Consider the following 23312-nt stretch of genomic DNA (forward strand, 5'->3'; position numbering starts at 1 on the left):
TTCAGTTATTAATTCGCACGCGGTCTCAATGCTATTCTGGGGCCAAACAGGCCATACTTCACCGCACGTCGTATCGTGGGTGAGGCTTCACGTTGGTTACTAAGTTTCTGACTAAGTGCCTCTGTATTCACTTGCGCCATATTTATATGCACGGTGAACAAATAGTGCCACTCTCATTTCTGTCGCCGTATCCCTGGGCAGGGCCGGGGCTAGTACAGACATGTCTTGTCGGTAACTTTGAACTTGACTCCGGGGGCTGGTCCCCTGGCGCCTGGTCCTTTTGTCCAATAGGAGAATGAACTATTATGGGCTATAGTAGGCTAAAGGGATATTCCGTGTATATGTACAAGGAATATACAAGGGATATCAAACGATATACAAATACTATTCAATATATATCAACAAATAAATATATATACTCGGTTTAATCTGATCCTTCGTAACAGCCGCCCCCTAATTAGTCCCACCTAATTAGCTAAGCAGAGACAGATTAACCGCACTGTCCACTACTCAATGTCTGCTGTGAGGGTCAGTCAATTCACAAAGTCATGGGGTCATGGTCGTCATCGATGGTATCGGGGAGCCTTGGCAGTTCTATTAGCCTCGCCACGGGTCGGGTGTAGGTCCGCCCTTGGACGAGCACTTCAGCTGCTCGGACCTTTCCGTCGGCACCGGTGATCACTTTGCTTACGCGGCCAGCCGGCCACATAGCTCGGGGTAGTGACTGGTCGATAATCATGACGACTGTTCCTTCTGTCAAATTGTCTCTCTCTTTTACCCATTTCTGGCGGGTCTGTAGAGACGGTAGGTAGTGGAGTAGGAAGCTGTTCCAAAACTTGTCAGCCAATACTTGACTGTACCTCCACATTCTTCGGCCGTTCGCTTCTTCAGGCCTGTACATTGTCTGGGGTAGCGCGGGGTCCAGCCGCCCCATCAAGAGTGTGTTGGGGGTGACTGGGTCGACATCTGCTACATCACTTGAGACGTAACCGAGGGGCTTTGAGTTCAATACTCCCTCGATCTCCGTGAGGACTGTCATTAAGACTTCTTCCGCCACGGTCTGGGCCCCAAGCACGGCGTACAGGGCTGTCTTTATGGAACGTACTTCTCGTTCCCAAGTTCCCCCGAAGTGAGGTGCGTTCGGGGGATTAAACTGGAAGTCAATCTGGGATGGAGCGAGGTGGGTCTTAAGTTCTGGGCCCATAGCTTGGAAGCTCTCTCTCAGCTCTCTTTCTCCGCCTTTGAAGTTTGTCCCGTGATCAGACAATAATGTAGACGGTTTTCCTTTCCGTGATGTGAATCTTCGGAAGGCCATAAGGAATGAGTCTGTGCTCATGGTTGGAAGGAGTTCGATATGTATCGCTCGGGTGGTCATGCATTTGAATACAATACCCCACCGCTTCTCGGTTCCTCTTCCTTTCTTTATATACAGCGGGCCGAAACAGTCCATACCGGTGGAGTGAAAGGGCTTGTCGCCGAGTCGGAGGCGACAGGGAGGTAGGTCTGCCATCCGGGGTATACTGGGCTGTGCTCGCCACTTACGACAGTCTAGACAGGTTCGCTGGAAGCGCTGCACTGCTTCTCTCCCTTGCAGTATCCAATAACGACGTCTGATCTCCGCGAAGACTCTCTCTGCCCCTGTGTGGTGCACATCCTCGTCGTATTTCTTTATGATCAGCTCTGTGACCTTGTGTCGGCTGTTCAAGACTATCGGGTACTTGACGTCATCCGGTAAGTCTGGGGCTCTCCGCAGACGACCACCCACTCTGATGAGACTATGGGCGTCGCTCTCGGGTGCTAGGTGGAGCAGTCTGCTGTCTGATGGGATGGGCTTTGCTCCCTGTAGACAGTCTAGCTCGTCGGGGAACCAGTCTCTCTGGGCTCGTTGTAGTAGAAGAAGTTCTGCTTCTTCGTAGTCAGCTGCTGAAATGTCAGTAGTGGGCTGAACCTCTGGGTGTTGCCACAGAAATGTCTTTAGCTGCGCACTCTCTAGGGTGAGGCAATCGTCTATGTCGGGGTCTGTGGAGACGAGTGTGTTCAATCCACAGAACATAGATTTCTTGTTTTCGGCCTCCTCTTTACTCGCCTCCCGTGGGGTGGGTGTAGGCCACTCTTCTTCCGGGAGTTTGAGAAACTCTGGTCCGTCACTGTATAGGTTGTGACGGGTGAGGTCATCCAGGGACATTCCCCGGGTGATGACGTCGGCTGGGTTGTGTTTTGTGTCCACATACCTCCAGCTCGCTACTTCTGTTAACTCTTGAATCTCTGTGACTCTGACTCCCACGAAGACCTTGTATCTGCACGAATCAGACCGGATCCATGTGAGTACTGTCGTGGAGTCTGACCACAAGATTGTTCTTTGCACCGGAATGGTGAGTTCACGTTGGATTAACGTGGCGAGCTGCGCTCCTGCTAGGGCTGCGCAGAGCTCTAGACGCGGGATAGATTGTTGCTTTCGTGGGGCTATTCTTGAGCGAGCCAGGATGAAAGCAGTATGTATTTCTCCTCCCTCCTCTCGGGCACGCAAGTAAGCCACCGAACCGTAGGCTACTTCGGAGGCGTCGCTGAAGACGTGTAGATCCATCTTGCATGTCTCTGGCCTCACTGTGGGTGGGAAGTAGCTGCGGCGTATGTTAACACCTGGGAGTGAGCGGAGTTCCGTCTCCCACTCTCTCCATGTGGATGCAAGGTGTTCGGGTATGGGGTCGTCCCAGCCCTGGTCCTTGTCCCATAACGCTCTTACAATCATCTTTGCCCTGGTGGTGTAAGGTAGAATACATCCCAACGGGTCATATTGTCTGGCGAGTGTTCTGTATACACTTGGTCTGGTGGTCGGTAGTGCCGTCGACCTTCCCTGCTCCTTGGTCAGGGGTTTGTGTCTATAATGGAGCGAGTCTGTTTTGAAGCGCCAGACTAGTCCTAGTGTCATTTCTTGGGCTTCTCCTGGGATGGTCGCCATCCAGGTCTCGCTGCTCGCTGCCTTGTCCTCGGGGGAGAGGCTGCGCAATACTTGCGGGTCGCTGCTGGCCCACTGCCTGAGATCAAAGCCGCCTTTGATCAGGGAGGCGCGGAGCTTGAGTAGAAGAGCCTCGGCTTCTTCTGGCGTCGAGACGCTTTGCAAACAGTTGTCCACGTAGAAACTATTTCCTACACTTTGTCGGACCTCTTCATCTGCTGCTGGGTCCTCTGCGATGTGTTTTTGCAGTGCAAACGTAGCACAGCATGGGCTGCATGTGGTTCCGAAAGGGAGGACTTCCCATTGATAGATGGCTGGTTGCTCATCCCCGATCCTCTCTCTCCATAGGAACCGCAGCAGGGGCTTGTCCTCCTCCACTAGTCTCACCTGCAGGAACATCCCTTTGATGTCGCCGCTGATGGCCACCTGGTCTTGGCGGAAACGTAGTAACACGCCTAGTAGAGAGGGGCCGAGTGTTGGGCCGGGCAAGAGCTCTTTATTCAGATTTTGTGATCCGATCTGGTAGCTGCAGTTGAACACAATACGATCCTTGCCGTTGTGGTGGACTTTGTGGTGCGGCACGTACCATGATTCGGTCGTCTGATCGGCCTCTTTAATGTCAATTTTCTTTATGTGTCCCGCTGTGATTAGCTTGTTAATCTCAGCGCGGTACACAGTCTCTTGAGCGGGGTCTCTGGCTAGCGGGGTCTCTGTGTTCAATAGATACCGCTCCGTCGCTTCTTTTGTGGCGTGAAAGGTAGGCATACCCTCTCGCCTCAGGAGTGGAGTTGCGTATCTCATCACTCCGTTGACGTTGACTCTCTTTGTCCCTTGCTCGAGGAGGGCTATAGCGTAAATGTCTTCCTTGGAACGAATGTCTTTCTTTTCGTTCTTAAAGGGCATTGTCTCTAGTGTCCATAGCCTCTCGACGTGCTGTAGGAGAGTGGTGTCTTCTTCTGTCACTCTGGAGTGGAGGCAGTTAGTGGCTGCTGTTCGGTTAAGAGACTTAGCGAGGGGGCCTTGTAATGTCCATCCTAGGCGGGTCTCGACTGCTGCAGGACAGCCTCTGGGTCCTGTGTGGACCCGGTCTATCGGGACTATGAGGTCTGCATGGTCGGAGCCTATCAGCAGGGTCGGGGTGGCACCGTCTATGAGCGGGATAGGTAGTTGGCGCAGGTGCACATATTTATCCATCAGCTTGGCGATGGGGTAGGTGTACTGTGATAGGCCTATTTCTTGGCTGGTGAAAGCATTAGTAATCCTATACCGTCTCTCTGGCTGCCCGCTTGCTGCGATAGTGAAGGAGACATTCTCGCCCTTTATCGTCTTTAGATCTCTTCTTATTGTCCGAATCGTCATCTGGTTTTCGCTCCCCCGCAGCCCCAGCTGGGCCGTAGCGGACGCGAGGAGAAGGGTCTTCTCTGACCCGTCGTCAAGGACGGCGTAAGTGTCCATGACCTTATCTTGGTAACTCAGTGTTACGCGGACCACCTTTAAGAGCACCTGGGCGCCCCCGCTGCTGGCGGGGTCAATGTACATAACACTTGCCTTTGTGCTGCTGGAAGGTGCAGGCTTTCTTTTGTTACTGTCGTGTAGGACATCTAGGTGGGCTCCGTCACACCGACTACACCTCTTCTTTAAGCGGCAATCGGCTGCCATGTGACTGCGCGCACATCGGTAACAGCGTCGGTTGGACTTTATCCATTGACTCACTTCTTCAGCGGTCATCTTCTTGAACATGTCACATTGTGACAACCAGTGTTCCTTTTCGCAGTACGGGCACACCATCTTCCACTTCTCTTTCATCGAGGGGGTACTGTGGTTCTTGCTGCTCGGTACTGATTCTGATTGGTGCATGACAGTCACCAATCTTCGGCCATCGTTTGCTCTCCTAGGTCCCTCTCTGGAGCTTGGTGTGCTCCGCACGAACGTATCCAATCGTAGGCTGCTGACTTCTCTCGCCAGGAAGTCGGCTAGGTCTAGGAGGGATGGCTCGGGACCGTTAGGATCACGGTGGTCTCTTTGCCGCCTGAAGCGCTCTTGTCGGGCGGGCGGCAGCTTCTCTAAAATCCTCTCGACATTAGAGTTTGCGTATAGTTCGTGCATACCCTTTTCTCGTTGCGCCCCCAGCATCCCTACCAGGGATTGTACTTTGATAGACAGGTCGTCTAGTGAGCGATTGTCTGTTGCTGGGGGTAGGCGGTCAATATGCCTTATCTCTTGTATTACGTAATCCCATATGCGTCCATATCTTTGGTCGAGCGCTGCTAGAGCCGCTGTGTATGGGGTAGTAGAGGTGGCATAGGCCAGCGCTATGTTGTGCGCTCGGGGCACCTTGAGGTGCTTCAATAGGATAGCATACTTGTGGCGTTCATCAGCTACGTCAACCATCATTGTCTCTAAGCACATCCGTAACTCCGTGTACTGTGCTCGGTTCTCATGGGTGAAGTCTGGAAACGTCGGTGTGCCAATGTATGACGCCGTAGATGGCTGGCACATCGGTGAGCGTTGGAAGAGAGGCCTCCTAGGCGAGTCTCCTCTTACGCCTCTCGGTGGGCTGGTACCGGCAGGGTACCATGGCCCGCGTATCCAGGTGCTATTCCTCGGGACTGGTCGTGCGTCATGCTCACCCGTGAATAGAGTCGGGGGTCTGTAGCGCAGAGCCGCGGGGGTAGAGCCTGGGCTGTACTGGACCTCCTGGTCCTGTGGAGCAGGGGTTCTCAACCTTTCTGCTGCCAAGGCACCCCTGTGTTCAATAAAATATTCCAGGGCACCCCTACATACGATAAAGACTTTTTCGGTCCTGTCTTTTTTGCTACAATGATGATACAATGATTCTTTATTTGCCGTGCTGTCGTTGAGATGTTTTGTTGTTTGTTTGTCTTTGTTGCTTGTTGGTGAATCTGCAAATATGAATTGCCCCACGCGGGATCAATAAAGTTGTCTGAATCTGATGACAAAAGTGCTTGCTTTCAAAATAATGTTTATTTAAGAAAAAACTGAAAATCATGTATTTTTTTTTTAATACAGAAAAGGATCACTAAAGTGCTATCTGTTGCAGCTGCACTGTTCTCCATAAAAATAGCATATTTGGATAAGTTTGACAATTTCTCAAAAACAGAAAATCATGTATTTTTTTTAAATACAGAAAAGGATCACCAAGTTACTATTTCTCAAAAAATATAAATAAATACAGAAAATAAGCACTCGTTCACTCAGTGGACATTTCTAGCTCAATGCGAGGTCCGCTGCTGCTGGCTAATAATACGGTCAATACGTGGGGAGATCTTTGACAAGGCAACACGCATGTCATCATCAAGGCTCAACTTGGCCCTATATTTTGTTTTCAGAGCTGTCATGGATGAAAAGCCAGCTTCACACAGATATGTGGGGCTGAATGGTATCAACACCTTAACTGCAGCATCATGAGATACTTGGTACTCAGCACCACACTCTGAAACTAGCTCTCCAGGTGGTATCAGATGAGATTTCAATGAGTTCTTCCAAGAGTTTGGATGGAGATGTGTCAGGAAGCTTTGTCTCAATGTTGTCTGTAAAGTCTTTATTTATCCAGAGTGACTTAATGATTTTCAGATTTTTAGAAATGGTCAAACTTATCCAAATATGGTATTTTCATGGAAAACAATGCAGCTGCATCAGATAGCACTTTAGGGATAATTTTCTGTAATCCAAAAAATAATTTGGATTCACTATAAAGTGCCTGTTCACTATAAAGTGCCACGTTTTGATATATTGAGCTTTAAACTTTAAGTAAATTTTTTGGAACACGCAACCTAAAACACCTTCCTCTCCCAAACCGTTCCTGCAATTGTTTTATGTTGCATGATGATCATGGATACATTTATTATGTATTGTATTTTTTATGTTTAAATATCAACATAATCTGTCTGTCCACCCTCAGTACATTTACTATCAATATAATATAGTAGTCTGACTTCATCATATATTTTCAAACGCACACACATAGAGGGAGAATGCCCCCCCCCCTCCTTCCCAGTCCTCCTTCCAAGTCCCCACCCTGCTGTTCTCTGTCGCTCTGAACAGGGCTTGTTGTTAGCTTATGCTAAAGGGACATTAATTCCGGTCTTAAACACAACGTGGCCACAAAGGAATGGCAAGGATTGCAAAGCATGTTATATGCATTTGACCCGTTGCGGAATAAAACAGCAGGGATTTGTTTTGGGTCGCAAAAACACTATCCTTGCTGTGTTTCAATGTCCGCGTTCCAGATCCAGAGTACGCTACTACTGCTGAGCTGAGAGACGCTAAGCTCACTGCTCCGTTGAGATGCATCCTTATTGGCTGTGTGCTGTAGAGCGGATATGAGTCACGACACCACGGAGTTTCAAAATAAGAGTATCATAATGACCTAAATGTTGCTAGCTTTCGGAGCCTAGTTATTTAGCTGGAGCTGCGCGTGGGCAGAAATGAGACCCGCTATAGGATTTTCAAAATAAGACTGTTGTCATTCTATATTTTTAAAGAACATTGCCAGGCATCTCGCGGAACCCCTGGCAGCTCTCCGCGGAACCCCTGTGTGCCGGGGAACCCCTGTTGAGAACCGCTGCTGTGGAGTACTGTGCTGCTGGCGGGCTTGACTCTCCTCCTCTCCCTCTTCTTCTTCTGTCAGGTCATCTAGATCCTGTAGTCGTCTATTTAGCCTCTCCGCGGTGTACACCGTTCCTTCCTTGTAGCTGGGTCTCACTGGGACCGGTCCGGGAAGGGGTTCGGAGGGGGGTATAGGCTCTCTCTGGTGGTCGGGTTCAGGGTCGCTTGATCGGTTAGGGGAGGGTGCCCTTGACCCGTGTCTTGATGAGGCCCTGGAACCCCGTGCGGAGGGAGGGGGTGTTGCCTTGGCGATCAGCTGCTCCATTAGCTGCGCTTGTATTCTGTCGCGCTCTGCTTCTCTTTGGGCACCGGCAGCGGCACGCTGGGTGTCGGCCCGGTCTCTTGCCATATTCTCTTCCGTCTGAAGGCGTCTAATCTCTAGACGTATACGATCTTCGTCGCTCCGTTGCTGCGCTTGAATGCGTTCTCTTTCCATGGAAGAATGTTCGCGCTCACTAAGCGTCTGTGCTTGGAGTCGATCGCGCTCTGTTGAGGCTGCTAGGCTGGCGAGGAACGCCTGTGCCAGCATCTTGTCCGCCTCGCTGGGGGAAGACGCTGGTTGAGGTGATCCGCTCCTGGCAGTACTCGTTGGAGATGCGTTCTCCTGCGGGGAGTCCTGGAGTTCTATCTCCGCGGCGCTCTCCTCATCTTGTACCGTGCAGAGTTCCATCTCTGGAGGGTTGTCTTCCTCCCGGAGCTCTCCGGGGACTACTTCTTCGGTCTTGGCGGGGGGTAAAGTCGTGTCGGTTCCCTCCTGGTCCCCACCGTGAGCTTGGTCAGTTACATTAGAACCCACTAGGGCCTCTGTGGTCGGGGTATCCTGGTTGATAGGGTCGGACATAATTTTACTTTCTACTTTTACCGCGTTTACCGTCTGTAGAAGGCTAGGTAGTATACTGGCAGCGTAATCCTCTAAGTACTGAGGTGGCTGCCGTCTACGCTGCGGGCGATCTACTTTAGGAGGACCGTTTTGTGGAGTGTTCATCATAGGCCATTTCAATATTAATACCACTATATTAATATTACACTAGTTACCCTCCGGCTCGAAGGACCAATTGTAACTGAGGGGTAAAATTCCCTGACTGTATTGATAAGTATGGTATCATTAAACCACTACCGCTTTATGTACTTTAACTACTGGCCATACAGTACACAATATATGAATATGATGAACACTTCCCACAATGAAATCGGTTCCAGTCAAAGGTATTAATCAAGTATTTAATGGAGCAAAAGGTACATATGATACTTATATTACATTTGATTGCACTTGTAAGGCAAATGAGTATTCGTAGGCAAATCAACACTGAATGTCCATTCTCTGGTTACGCAGGAGGCAAGTATACAACCTGGCTCTTAGGGAATTATATCTATGGTACACTTAATGATATAGCGGGATATACTGGAAGGGGTCCTCCCGGTTGTAAGCCGGCAGGGGGGGTAGGAGAGCTGTCGGTAGTAGAACGTCTGGTCAACGATATCTAGGGAGACTTCGAGTACAGAAGACAGTGCGATAGACTCTTGATCCGCAGACGAATACAGCTTGGTTCTCTTGTAGGCTGTAGCTCCACAGTGAAGAAAGCTAGGCGGCCTCAGGCTCTCTGAGCGCCGACTCGACCTTGACTCCTCTCGGGGTAAATCCAACACTCACAGGCGTCGGCGATTATCCGCTCCACAAATCACAGTACCAAAGCAAATATATATTCCAGCCGCACAGGGCTATGCAGACGTCGGGTAGGTAATCCAGTGTACATGTCCATTCGGTCCTCGCCTAGATCTCCTCGGATGAAAGCGCCATGTGGTCGGCCCAGCCTGGATAAGAATCTAGCTAACACGAGGAAGCGTTGGAGATGCTGGTCACTTTAGAACTCTAACCGCACGATGCACCATACACAATAGACTATTATTAACTTAATAGAAATACGTCGCACTCGACGGTACAGTGCCAAACTCTGACAATTCAGTTATTAATTCGCACGCGGTCTCAATGCTATTCTGGGGCCAAACAGGCCATACTTCACCGCACGTCGTATCGTGGGTGAGGCTTCACGTTGGTTACTAAGTTTCTGACTAAGTGCCTCTGTATTCACTTGCGCCATATTTATATGCACGGTGAACAAATAGTGCCACTCTCATTTCTGTCGCCGTATCCCTGGGCAGGGCCGGGGCTAGTACAGACATGTCTTGTCGGTAACTTTGAACTTGACTCCGGGGGCTGGTCCCCTGGCGCCTGGTCCTTTTGTCCAATAGGAGAATGAACTATTATGGGCTATAGTAGGCTAAAGGGATATTCCGTGTATATGTACAAGGAATATACAAGGGATATCAAACGATATACAAATACTATTCAATATATATCAACAAATAAATATATATACTCGGTTTAATCTGATCCTTCGTAACAGCTATAATATAAAATATAGATTTAGCTCTACAAACAACGTGACGCACAGTGAAAGTGTGTAATGGAAAGCTGGCTATAGCTAGATGGGGAAATCGAATGGCCGTGAATGTGTTAAGATGTCACGCTAAGATAACAAGACGGTATAAATATGGAATATTAATACAGTCTATCCCAGTGAGGAAGAGAATACATTTTAAAATTCTGCTTTTCACATACAAAGCCCTCAATGGTGTCTCTCGGGCCTACATTGAGGAACTCTTGGTCCTACCCATCAGCTCGAGGTCCCTCAGATCAAATGACCAACTATGTCTGAGGGTCCCGCGGGCCAAACTTGTGACAAAGGGTTTCCGGGCTTTTGCAGTGATGGCGCCGACACTGAGGGATAAGCTCCCCCTCAAGATCAAGTCTGCCAACACCATAACAGACATTCAAGACCTTGCTTAAAACCCACCTTTTCACTCTGGATGATCACTAGTTACTTTGCTGTTGTGTTGTGTGTCTGAGGTGTTCTTATGTTCTCTGTCTGTCCGTCTGCCTGGTTCCCTGTTTCTTTGTCCTGTCCATTTATTGTAAAAGATGGCTGGGGGGGGCGCATTATAAATGCTAATATCATATCATATCATAGCTATAGTGTGCTCTATGATGACAATACATTTGAATCTAATCTAATTTTGATCCGTCGCTGAACCTTGTTTTGCGCATGGCTCTCGCATTATAATGAGCTGGAGGGGCGTGTCTGTATGCAAACAGCAGCTGTTTGCAGCTGTGATGATTTGGCAAGTTAAGACAACCTCTCCACGTGTCAGCTTTCTCTTACGACCTAAAGGAGGTTGTCGTAAGAGAAAACTTAAGAACATGTTGGTGAATGACGTCCAATCTTACCGAGTGTGCCTTTTAAAAAAGAAAGGCTAAAAAATGTCTATGCTGACCTTTGGACCGGGCAGACCGAGCCCTGTTTCACCTACAGGCCAGACGGACCCAGAGGACCTATATCACCCTGGGAGAGAGAGAGAGAGAGAGAGAGAGAGAGAGAGAGAGAGAGAGAGAGAGAGAGAGAGAGAGAGAGAGAGAGAGAGAGAGAGAGAGAGAGAGAGAGAGAGAGAGAGAGAGAGAGAGAGCGAGAGAGAGAGAGAGAGAGAGAGAGAGATGGAGAGAGACAGAGAGAGATAGAGAGAGAGGGAGGGAGAGACAGAGAGAGGGAGAAGGAGAGAGGGAGAGAGGAGAAGGAAAGAGAGAGAGAGGGAGAGAGAGGGGGGTTGAAGAGAGAGAGAGAGAAAGAGAGAGAGAGAAGGAGAGAGATCCAAGATTCAAGAGGTTTAATCGTCACATACATACACAAGACATAGTGAAATGAAGGTGGCCATGCCCACCTTCGATTGTGCAAAACATACGATATAATAATAGAATAAAATAGAATAGATAATAAAATAGACTAAGATAAAATACAATACAATGCTAAGCTTACGAGAGTGAGAAGGAAAGAGAGAGAGAGAGAGACAGAGAGAGGAGAGAGAGAGAGAGAGAGAGAGAGAGAGAGAGAGAGAGAGAGAGAGAGAGAGAGAGAGAGAGAGAGAGAGAGAGAGAGAAAGAGCAAGAGAGAGAGAGAGAGAGAGAGAGAGAGAGAGAGAGAGAGAGAGAGAGAAAGAGCAAAGAGAGAGAGAGAGAGAGAGAGAGAGAGAGAGAGAGAGAGAGAGAGAGAGAGAGAGAGAGAGAGAACGACAAGGAAGTCACAAAACATGCAGCAGTGACCTGGCGGCACGTCACTACGGACTCTCTCTGACGCTGAAGGCTGGTTGTCTACATGCCAAGACGTGGGTTAATAAACAGAGCCGGTGATAACAGATGTGTGGAGCCTCACCTTGGGGCCTGTGACAGTCCGCCCCTGGGGTCCTGGCATACCCAGGCGGCCCGGTGAGCCGGGTTCCCCCTGGAAGACGAGAGTTGGCAAGGAAGTGAAAATCAAAATCGTACAAACATACTTTGACAGTAATTTCCAACAGCTTGCAAACGTTCAGCGTCAGACTTCCGACTCCCAAGATGCAACACTGAACGTCACAGGAAGAGTGACAGTATAAATCCTTGTATATATTCCTGTACATTTTACATCTACATTTTACATTTGTATCTTTACTGTACATGTTACTGTATATTACTGTATATTTTGGCTGTATATTTTAGAATGTATATACATATTTTAGAATGTATATCCTTGACTGTATTTTTATTCTTATTCTTATTTTAGATTTCTGACTACCTAAAATGTTTATTGTGAGCGATCTGTAGTGGTGTGAATTTCCCTCGGGATCAATAAAGTACTTCTATTCTATCTATTCTATTCAAAGGGGTTTGAGCTACTGATGTATTTGGGTTGATTGTAAAGGTGTGACATTGGCCCAGAACCAACCACATGGAATAGTGAAACCCTCTTTGCGCCGCCCCTGTGCCTCAAATAGATTTGCTATCAGCTCTATCTTAATCTTTCAAAATGTTCAGTTGCTATCGCTATCAGCTCTATCTTTAATTTTTCAAAATGTGCAGTTGCTATTGCATGCACTCATCTGTGTTTCACTACACACATGAGTGCATGCTTACCAACTGTTAGTCTGCAACATTACTATCACCGACATCTAAGAAGGGAGATCCCCCTTGAATGGCCCTTCTAAGGTTTCTCTCCTCCACACTGCCTGTGGTGCATTTTTCCCTATTGTTAGGTTTGGCTGTGATAGGTGTGAGAGGTGTGATAGGTGTGAGAGGTGTGATAGGTGGGATCGGTGTGCTAGGTGGGATCGGTGTGATAGGTGTGAGAGGTGTGATAGGTGTGATCGGACACCTCTCACACCTATCACACCTATCACACCTATCACACCGATCCCACCTATCACAGCTATCACACCTATCACACCGATCCCACCTATCACACCTATCACACCTCTCACACCTATCACAACTCTCACACCTCTCACACCTCTCACCACCCGATCCCACCTCTCACACCTATCACACCTATCCCACCTATCACACCTATCACACCTCTCACACCTATCACACCTCTCACACCTATCACACCTCTCACACCTCTCACACCTATCACACCTCTCACACCTATCACACCTATCACACCTATCACACCGATCCCACCGATCACACCTATCACACCTATCACACCTCTCACACCTATCACACCTATCACACCTATCACACCTCTCACACCTATCACACCTATCACACCTATCACACCGATCCCACCTATCCCACCTATCACACCTCTCACACCTATCACACCTATCACACCTCTCACACCTATCACACCTCTCACACCTCTCACACCTATCACACCTATCACACATCTATACCCATTCTGCAATCTGTTAATAAAGTTTTCAATCAATCAATCAATCAATCAATCTGGGCCTGTGACGTCACTGTACCCATTCTGCAATCTGTTAATAAAGTTTTCAATCAATCAATCAATCAATCAATCAATCAATCAATCAATCATCAATCAATCAATCAATCAATCGGTCACTGTACCCATCCTACAATCTGTTAATAAAGTTTTCAATCAATCAATCAGATCAATCAATCAATCAATCAATCCGGGCCTGTGATGTCACTGTACCCATTCTGCAATCTGTTAATAAAGTTTTCAATCAATCAATCAATCAATCAATCAATCAATCAATCAATCAATCAATCAATCAATCAATCAATCAATCAATCGGTCACTGTACCCATTCTACAATCTGTTAATAAAGTTTTCAATCAATCAATCAGGGCCTGTGGTGGTCACGTGTACCCATTCTGCAATCTGTTAATAAAGTTTTCAATCAATCAATCAATCCCGCAGTGCATCAGCCAATGCCCGCAGTGCAATACTCCAATTCAGCCATTGGGTGGGACGGTCACGTGACCCAAATCACGTGACCCAAATCAGCCAATGGAAGCGAGGGGCCTCAGCCTGCTGCTGCTGTGGTGGTTCTGTGGTTCTGCAGCTGGATACCCGGATGTTGGTTTTTTACATCGAATTCCATACAACCGCAATTATGCATCGAATTTTTGACATCGAATTATATACACCGCAATTATGCATTGAATTTTTTTTTTGGCGTCAAATTTAATTTTATTATGCATTCGAATTGTTTTATTAACACTGCATTTTATTTTGCATAGGTACATTCGGAGCAAAGAAATTCAGATACATGATTTTCAAAGTATTTATTTGCAATGCTATAAATTCGGTGTCTGATTAAATTCAAATACTTCTGGCACTCATTTGCTTCCATATGTTTGGCCATTTGCCGGACGCACAGGCTGTGGCATTTGAAAAAACTGGTGTTGTCATTTTCATGTTTGTTTGGTGACGTGCCGTGTGGTGTGGGTGGAGCACGGTGTTGGTGGAGCACGGTGTGGGTGACGCACAGCCTATACGGCCGTTCAGGTGTAGAGATGCAGCAGCCATTTTTCAACATTTATTAAACCGTGTGATGGCTGGTCTGGCGGGCTGCGCAGTCTATCTGGACATCCGATATGATGACATGACATTCAAATATAGCCGTACGGCCAGTACGTGACACCAGTGAAGTATAGCTAGCATAGCATTACATATTCAGTGGTGGAAGAAGTATACAATTCCTTTACTTAAGTGAAAGTAGAAATACCCAGATCAAATAGTACTCTGGTGAAAGTCCTCCATTCAAAACTCTACCTAAGTACAAGTAGAGAAATGTTTGATATTGGATGTACTGAAGTATCGTTAGTTATCATTAAGTAACTACACATTCTGCATGACGTTTGTGTATTCCAGTGCTTAGGAGCATTCAATCCTCGAACCATTGGCCTCTAAAGGTTATGTTAAAGTGGTGTGTGGTCCAGTTATGCTGTCTCTGATTAAAGGTTATGTTAAAGTGGTATATGGTCCAGTTATCCTGACTTTGATTACATCATCTTGAAGTTAGCAGGCTTCGAATTTGAATGTAAACATTCTTCATACATTTTTGCCATGTTCTTTTATGCTAAATATTTGTCTCCAAAGTAACTAGTAACTGATGGGTTCAGATAAATGTAGTGGAGTAAAAAGTACATTATTTCCTTTGAAATGTAGTGGAGTAAAAGTAAAGTTCCCTAAAATGAACATGAACACTGCACATATTATAGCTTAGAGTTGTCAGTCTCATCCTGAGTCCAACAGGGCCTAAAGAAGACAGACAGACAGGGCTGGGTCTGGGATAAAAAATAAAAAAAAACGATACTGAAAATAATAATTAAATTAAATAAATAATATATACATTTATTTAATTTCAATCAATTGAGTCGAATCAATTGTTAAGACTTTCTCTACTTGTTAAAATGTAGCTATTTATGCTCAAAAGGTTGCACAATTTAGAAGAGGGGGGGGGGGCTCAAATCACAGAGCAAGAGAGAGAGAGAAGGGCAATCAGCACCTTGGACAGAGCTGTAGCACCTTGGACAGTGCTGTCCATGGTGCTGATTGCTCTTCTCTCTCTCTCTCTCTTGCTCTGAGATTTGAGCCCCCCCCCCTCTATTAAATTGCGCAACCTTTTGACCATAAATAGCAGCATTAGAGAAAGTCAATTGATTGAGATTTGGGGTAACACTTAAATTAAAACCATTATGCACACTACAAAAAAGAGCAATTCGAATGATCAATAAGGTAGGATATCTGGAACACACAAACGCACTGTTTTTAAAATCACATGCCATGAAACTCAGGGACCTGGCAAAATTTAAGGGGGTAGGAATACATAAGTTTACACTTCATCCTACTCATTTACAAAACATTTTTAATCTGTTTATTACTTTATTCTTTTATTTAAAATGTTTTATTTATTTCATTTGTTTTTCATTTATTTTCGAAATAAACTCATTCATTCATTCATTGATTCCAAAATTAGCATTCAGGAAAAAAATATATAAAGTTGCATCTCAATAAATTAGAATATTGAGGAAATATATTGGTTTCCTCCATGTCGCATTGATTCATGCAAAAGGAGCCCTGACCAAGTATTGAGTGAATATACTTTTCAGTAGGCCGACATTTCTGTAATATATATATATATATTTTTTTATTGGTCTTATGTAATATACAATTTTTCTCAGATACTGAATTTGGGGTTTTCATTAGCTGTAAGCCATAATCATTAAACATTTAAGAAATAAAGGCTTGAAATATTTCAAGTGTGTAATGAATCTATACAATAATATGATCTTCACTATTTTCATTGAATTACTGAAATAAATAAACTTTTCCTCGATATTCTAATTCATTGAGATGCACCTGTATATTTTTTCTCCCCTGAATGCACATTTTGGTCAATCAATATAATTTCTCTAATACTGTTATTTGTGCAAGTCAAAAGGTTGCACAATTTAGTTGAGGGGGGGGTTCAAATTAAGTAATTTTTCTTTTCTTTTCCTTCAGGTTCTGGTCACTCTCGGGCTCAGTGTTGCATGTGAAGATCTCAGGTGAGCAGGGGTAAGAACTCTACAGCCGGGGACAAGCTAGGTTGTGGTCCGTTGTCAAAATCGACAACTATACGTTAGAACAGTGGTTCTCAAACTACGGGTTGCGACCCAAATTGGGGTCGGGGGTAGGTGACAGTGGGGAAAGTAAAACAATTTAAATAATAATAATAATATATATATATTAGTGCTGTCAATAGATTACATTTTTTAGTAATTAATCTCACCATTTTCTGTAATTAATCTAGATTAATCTAGATTAAAAATAGCATTTTTCTACTTAAGACCGAAGCTTGTAACAGATATTTACTTGAGTAAAATCATGGAATTAATGTAAAATCAACACAAAGAAAGTATATTTAGATTTAAAGACTATTTTAATAGTTTTCTTTGAATACAGTTTCTCTCCTGTGAAATACAAATGTTCAACAAAACCATCAACATTGACTCAGCTAGACCTCTTTCTTATATCCGCGGCGCTAAGATTGAAGATTTTTCACTACATAGATTCATTTATTTTAATGCTTTAAATAATTTTAATTAATCTCCAAAGTTAAAGCATTAACTTTGACAGCCCTAATATATATATATTGTTTTTTCTATATGTTCTGGCAACATATTTTGGCTAAATATGCCTCATTTTATAAATGTGTATTGATAACATAGTGCTGTAATTAAATGTTCTAATAAATATGCATGATCAAGTTCATTCGTTTTTATTTTGATATTCCTTAATTCCACGTTGAAATTACGCGATACAGTGTGTGTGGTCTCCAAAAAAAATCCTAAATAAAATGGGGTCACGGTATGAAAAGGTTTGAGAACCTCTGCGTTAGAACCGTCTGCTAATGTATTCCTCCCACTCATTAAATGGTAAATGGCTGCATTTATATAGTGCTTTTATCCAAAGCGCTTTACAATTTGTTCCTCACATTTTACCCATTCACTCACACATTCACACACCGATGGCGGAGGCGACCTGCATGCGAGGTGCCGACCTGCTCATCTGGAGCAATTAGGGGTTAAGTCAAGTGTCTTGCTCAAGGACACTTCGACACGCTGCCCGGGAGGAGCGGGAATCGAACCGGGAACCTCCAGATAACCAGACGACTGCTCTACCTACCCAGTTGAATCACCTGTACATTGTATATTACTGTTGCACTTTACTGTTACATTTGCACTCTGGTTGGACGCCAAACTCCTTTTGGTTGTACTGTACTTGTGCTGCATGATGACAACACATTTTAATCCAATCTAATCTAATCTAAAAGCAACTCCGGTAATATACGGCAGTGACAGAGATGGACACTTACTTGTTGGTCAACTGATGGTTCCTACTCTGAGTCACTTCTAGCGAACGTCGGCGACAGCCAGATTAATCTAATCTAATCTAGATTGGTTACCTTTTCGCAAAGTCAATTTATTTAGGTTTGTATTATCATTATTATATATATTTATTATTATTATTATTATATTATTATTATTATTATTATTATTATTATTATTATTATTATTATTATTATTATTATTATTATTATTATTATTATTATATTATATTATTATTATTATCACCACCCTCGTTTAACCCTTTCACTACCACACTACAGAACAGTTCTGTCGTGTGGTTGTGAAAGGGTTTTAACCTCCTGTACTGTGGTTGTGAAAGGGTTAACCCTTTGGCGCGTGGCAGTGAAAGGGCTAACCTTCTGTATTGTTGCCGCAGTGAAGGGTTCACCTTTGGTAGGGTGGCAGTGAAAGGGTTAAACTGTGTTCCTTCCTGTTCTCACCTTTTGTCCAGAAGGTCGGTGATCCCGGGAGGTCCGTGTAGGCCACGGATCCCGCGTTGACCCTGGTCGCCCTGTAGGGGGGGGGTGTGGAGCACAGGTCATTAACCGTACACTGACCTCACTGTCATAGGGGGCTGCACGATTCTTGCTAAAATGTGAATCACGATTTTTTTCTCTCTCTATGAATTGAGATCACGATTCTCTCACACGATTCTTATTTTTTCAATAAATCCTTTATTGCACTCTTTATTTTTTTTATGATCTTTCCCCCCTTCTTTTCCGTGTTTTTCTCCCAACCCAATGTTAGTCGTTATGCCAATTCCCAATCCCTTCCTGGTCGTTGCGCACTCTACCCCCTACCGTCGGTCCGGGAGTGCGGAGACTATCACATGCTTCCTCCGACACATGTGTAGCCAGCCCACCGCTTCTTTTCACCTGGCAGCGTGGACTCTCACTGGGGGAGTGTAACGTGTGGAAGGTCACACTACCTCTCCCAGATCCTTCCCTTGCTGTGCAGGCGCCCCGACCGAACTGTAGGAGTCGCTGTTTACAACGACCAGGACACACCCACGCCGGCTTCCCACCCTCTAACACTGCCAATTGTGTTAGTATGGACGGTCGGCCAAGCCGGAATCACCACAGCTGGATTCGATCCCACTGTCTCTGTGGGTGAGACAGACGCTTAGTCCGCTGCACTACCCGGCCGCCCTTATTGCACTCTTTCTTAAACAGACAACATAACATATATCAAAGTGCTTGACTTAAACTTAAACATAACATATGAAAGTGCTTGACTTAACTTAAAGTGTCTTGTAACATACAAAATAACTCAAGTCAGAATCGTCATAATTTTTAAAAGTTAAGTAAAAAAATAAAAATAATAATAATAAATAATAATAATAATAATAATAATAATAATAATAATAATAATAATAATAATAATAAAATAATAATAATAATAATAATAATAATGATAATAATAATAATAATAATAATAATAATAATAATATAAATAATAATAATAATAATAATAATACAATTTAGAAATGAGATCGCATACAGTAGGTCTATGATCGAGATCGAGATTTTTTTTCTATTAATCGTGCAGCCCTACTAATACTGTTCAGCACACGGGGGGGGGGGGGGGGGCATGGAGAACAGAAACACACCTTCTCTCCTTGAATGCTGATCCCTGCGGATCCCTCCAGACCCCTGAGGCCTGAGAGACCAGCCTCCCCTGGTGGGAAGAGAGAACAACGTGACAAACCCTACCTGAGTTATTCGGCACCGTGGTGTTAGTGGTCAACACTGTCGCCTCACAGCTAGAAGGTCCTGGGTTGTTTCCCGCTTGGGGACCAGGTTGCCGTGTTGCTAGGTACCCAGGTGGGGTATCTCCAGGCCTTTCTGTGTGGAGTTTGCATGTTCTCCCCCCGTGCTCGCAAGGGTCCCCCCCCCCCCCCCCCCCCCGATAAGGTAAACCCAATGGAAAAACATGCACAACAACAGATCGCTAACGCTGTCACATCCCTGACAAAGACGGACGGAGCACTTGGATTGGCAGCCCTTGTCTGCTCCCGGCTGCCCTTGGGGGGGGGGGGGGGGGAAAGGACGACGGGATGGAAGTGCAGACAACATTTCATCAGTGGCTCAGTGCATGTACTGTATGCGTGTGTGTTCCTGTGCCCATCGCATGTGTGTGTGTTACAAAACTGCATGAAATAAAGTCTTCTTCTTCTTCTGGTTGTGAAGTTTGTGTAGTTTAGTTACCTGTACTGTTGTCTGGTCTTGTGATCATGAAGTTTGTGTAGTTAGTACCTGTACTGTTTCTGGGCTTGTGATCATGAAGTTTGTGCAGTTTAGTAACCTGTACTGTTGTCTGGGCTTGTGATCATGAAGTTGTGTAGTTTAGTAACCTGTACTGTTGTCTGGTCTTGTGATCATGAAGTTTGTGTAGTTTAGTAACCTGTACTGTTGTCTGGGCTTGTGATCATGAAGTTTGTGTAGTTTAGTAACCTGTACTGTTGTCTGGTCTTGTGATCATGACGTTGTGTAGTTTAGTAACCTGTACTGTGTCTGGTCTTGTGATCATGAAGTTTGGTAGTTTAGTAACCTGTACTGTTGTCTGGTCTTGTGATCATGAAGTTTGTGTAGTTTAGTAACCTGTACTGTTGTCTGGTCTTGTGATCATGACGTTTGTGTAGTTTAGTAACTGTACTGTTGTCTGGGCTTGTGATCATGAAGTTTGTGTAGTTTAGTAACCTGTACTGTTGTCTGGTCTTGTGATCATGAAGTTTGTGTAGTTTAGTAACCTGTACTGTTGTCTGGTCTTGTGATCATGAAGTTTGTGTAGTTTAGTAACCGTACTGTTGTCTGGTCTTGTGATCATGAAGTTTGTGTAGTTTAGTAATAATAATAATAATTCATTGCATTTATAAAGCGCTTCTCAGGAACCCGAAGTCGCTGACATTAGGTGGGGAAAACAGAGAAAACAAAGAAACAAAAGGAACGTAAGACCACGGGAAAACAGGGAAAGCAGCATGATACACAGAAAACATAAGGCCACATAACAAAGATCACAACAGGTTGGAGGGGGGGTTAAGGTTGGGGAAGGTTGAAGGCTAGGGGGCGAACAGGTGGGTTTTGAGGCGGGATTTGAAGGTGGAGAGTGTGGGGGAGTCTCTGATGGTCTGAGGGAGGGAGTTCCAGAGTCGGGGTGCAGTGCGTGAGAAGCGTGTTGTATGTTCCTGTGATTATTGAGTTGTGTAGTTTAGTAACTTGTACTGTTGTCTGTTCCTGTGATCATGATGTTTGTGTACATTTGTATTTGTCAACCTGCAAAGGGACTACAGATGGAAATTAGCCTATGGCTATAATCTGGCATGTTTACATGAAAGTGCTCATCAAGACTGTCCTATTTAAAAATATTATATATATGAATCTGGTCTCATTTGACATGCCCTGATGGGAGTCGAACCCTGTCTCCCGCACCGAGGGCGACATCGCAGACCACTATACCAAGAGGTGAATTCACTTCTAAGTAATGGGTCTGGATGCCTTTTAAGGGGAGTGAGTTTACTTGCAGTACCGCTACGTGCCACAGTCACTTCACAACACATGAAGTCCATCGTGACTGTGGATATACTCAGAGACCTCCGTATATATATATATATATATATTATATATATAGCAGTGCGGTCGCACAGGGTCTCGCGGGAAGGGGGGCCTCGCACAAAAAAAAAAAAAAAAAAATATATATATATATATTTTTTATTATTATTTTTTTTATTTTCTTTTTCGAGGCCCCCCTTCCCGCGAGGCCCTTTTTCATCACAGACCTAAAATCTAGTTTTGCTTATATGCTTATATATTTCACATTAGACACGTTTGTAGAATGTGTCTGACTTGTTCCTTGCTCTGCAGCAGACATACTCACTATTGGAGCTCTGGGGCTCTGCAGCAGACATACTATTGGTTTCAACGAAGGGAGGGTTACATCATGTGTACGCCGGCGTGCGTCAGCTGCGTTTGACTATTTCGCGCGTGCAGCATTGGAGGTTATGCTTAGTTATGCCAGCCAAGACGAAGAGGACGGTCATTCGGCAGATGGATTGAAGATGAAAGTTGTTGCATGTTAGACAGTTCAGTCAGGCTAGCCATGTCGGCTTAGCTAAAGGCAGGGACAGCTAGTTAGCTTTAGCTACGTTATAATATCGAGTGCTAACGTGTGGTTCAGTCGGGATAGCCATGATGATGTCGGCTAGTAGCTAGCTTAGCTAAAGGCTAACTAGCGTTAGCTAACCTAGAGAGAGCGCGTGCAGCATTGTTATGCCAAGATGAAGAGGACGGTCATTCGGCAGATGAACTTCGTCAACTCCACGCGGTTGTCTCCATCCTCTTGGACGTTGGTGAGTTTTTAATGCTATTCTATTCTTTCCGCCGTGGATATATCTCTCTCTCTCTCTCGGGAGCCAAACGGGCCGGCTAGCTGTTGTAGCTAATTTATATTGAGCCAAAGCGGCCGGCTAGCTAACGTAGCTAACGTTATATTGAGCCAAACGGGCCGGCTAGCTGTTGTAGTAGCTAACGGTGTGTGGCCTGGTGTCAGTACCTGGCTACTCTATTGCAGTTAGCCTATTTAGCTGATGTCGGCCATTGGCTCCTTGCTACTTTGTTTTCTCTGGTATAGACCCTCTTCTCTTTGGATTTAAGTGTTGATCTTTGTCCTTTTGGATCTATGTATATTCATGTTGCCTTTGTGAAGTTATCTTTTCCTTCTGTTTTGTTCTTCCATTAAAAGTTGAATATCCTTTAGGGGCTCATCTTTGCTTATCTCTCTCATACATGCTCTCCTCTCTAACACACACACAGACATGCTCTCTCTCTCTAACACACACACACATGCTCTCTCTCTCTCTCTCTTTTCTAACACACACAGACATTCTCTATATCTCTCTCTAACACACAAAATGACATGCCTCTCTCTCTATATTTCTCTCTCTTTCTAACACACATATACATGCTCTCTCTCTAACACACACACACAAACAGACATGCTCTCTCTCTATCTCTCTCTTTCTAACACCACAGACATGCTCTATCTATCTCTCTCTCTTCAATTCAAATGGGCTTTATTTCACATTCTTGTATTTCTCCCAGTAGGTATGGGTGTTTTTGAGTTATTGTCGATGTTTCAAAGTCTCTTTGGGTGTTTGCAATTTGTGGGAAGTATGTCTGGTATAGTGGGCAGGTTGTTAAGAAGTGGATCTCGGTTTCCACCTCATCTTGTGTGCAGTGGGTCTGTCTTCGCTAGGGAGCCAGGTCTGCCTATGGCGGCCTTTCTCGATGGCTAGGCTGTGCTCGCTGAGTCTGTACCTAGTCAAGGATCTTCTTAGTATGGGTCAGTCACAGTGCTCAGTTTTCTGCCACTGTGTACTCTCTGTTTAGGGCCAAATAGCATTTCAATTTGCTTTGGTTTTGGGTTGTTTCTTTCCAATGTGGTGTCTCTCTCTCTCGCTCTCTCTCTCTCTCTCTCTCTCTCTCTTCTCTCTCTCTCTCT

General features: G+C 45.1%; 1 protein-coding gene across 1 annotated transcript in view; it reads right to left on the minus strand.

Moving 5' to 3' along the window:
• Positions 1-23312, minus strand: part of col28a2a (collagen, type XXVIII, alpha 2a) — a gene marked incomplete at its 3' end in the record, with an annotated part of 142147 nt that overhangs the window by 31807 nt on the left and 87028 nt on the right. The window contains 6 exon segments of the mRNA XM_084314357.1: positions 10919-10959; positions 10962-10986; positions 11848-11916; positions 18257-18270; positions 18273-18327; positions 19426-19494. Coding sequence (XP_084170483.1) covers positions 10919-10959; positions 10962-10986; positions 11848-11916; positions 18257-18270; positions 18273-18327; positions 19426-19494 — 273 coding nt within the window.

The sequence above is a fragment of the Notolepis coatsorum genome (genome assembly GCF_963971535.1).
Source record: "Notolepis coatsorum genome assembly, chromosome: 5".
NCBI lineage: Eukaryota > Metazoa > Chordata > Actinopteri > Aulopiformes > Paralepididae > Notolepis > Notolepis coatsorum.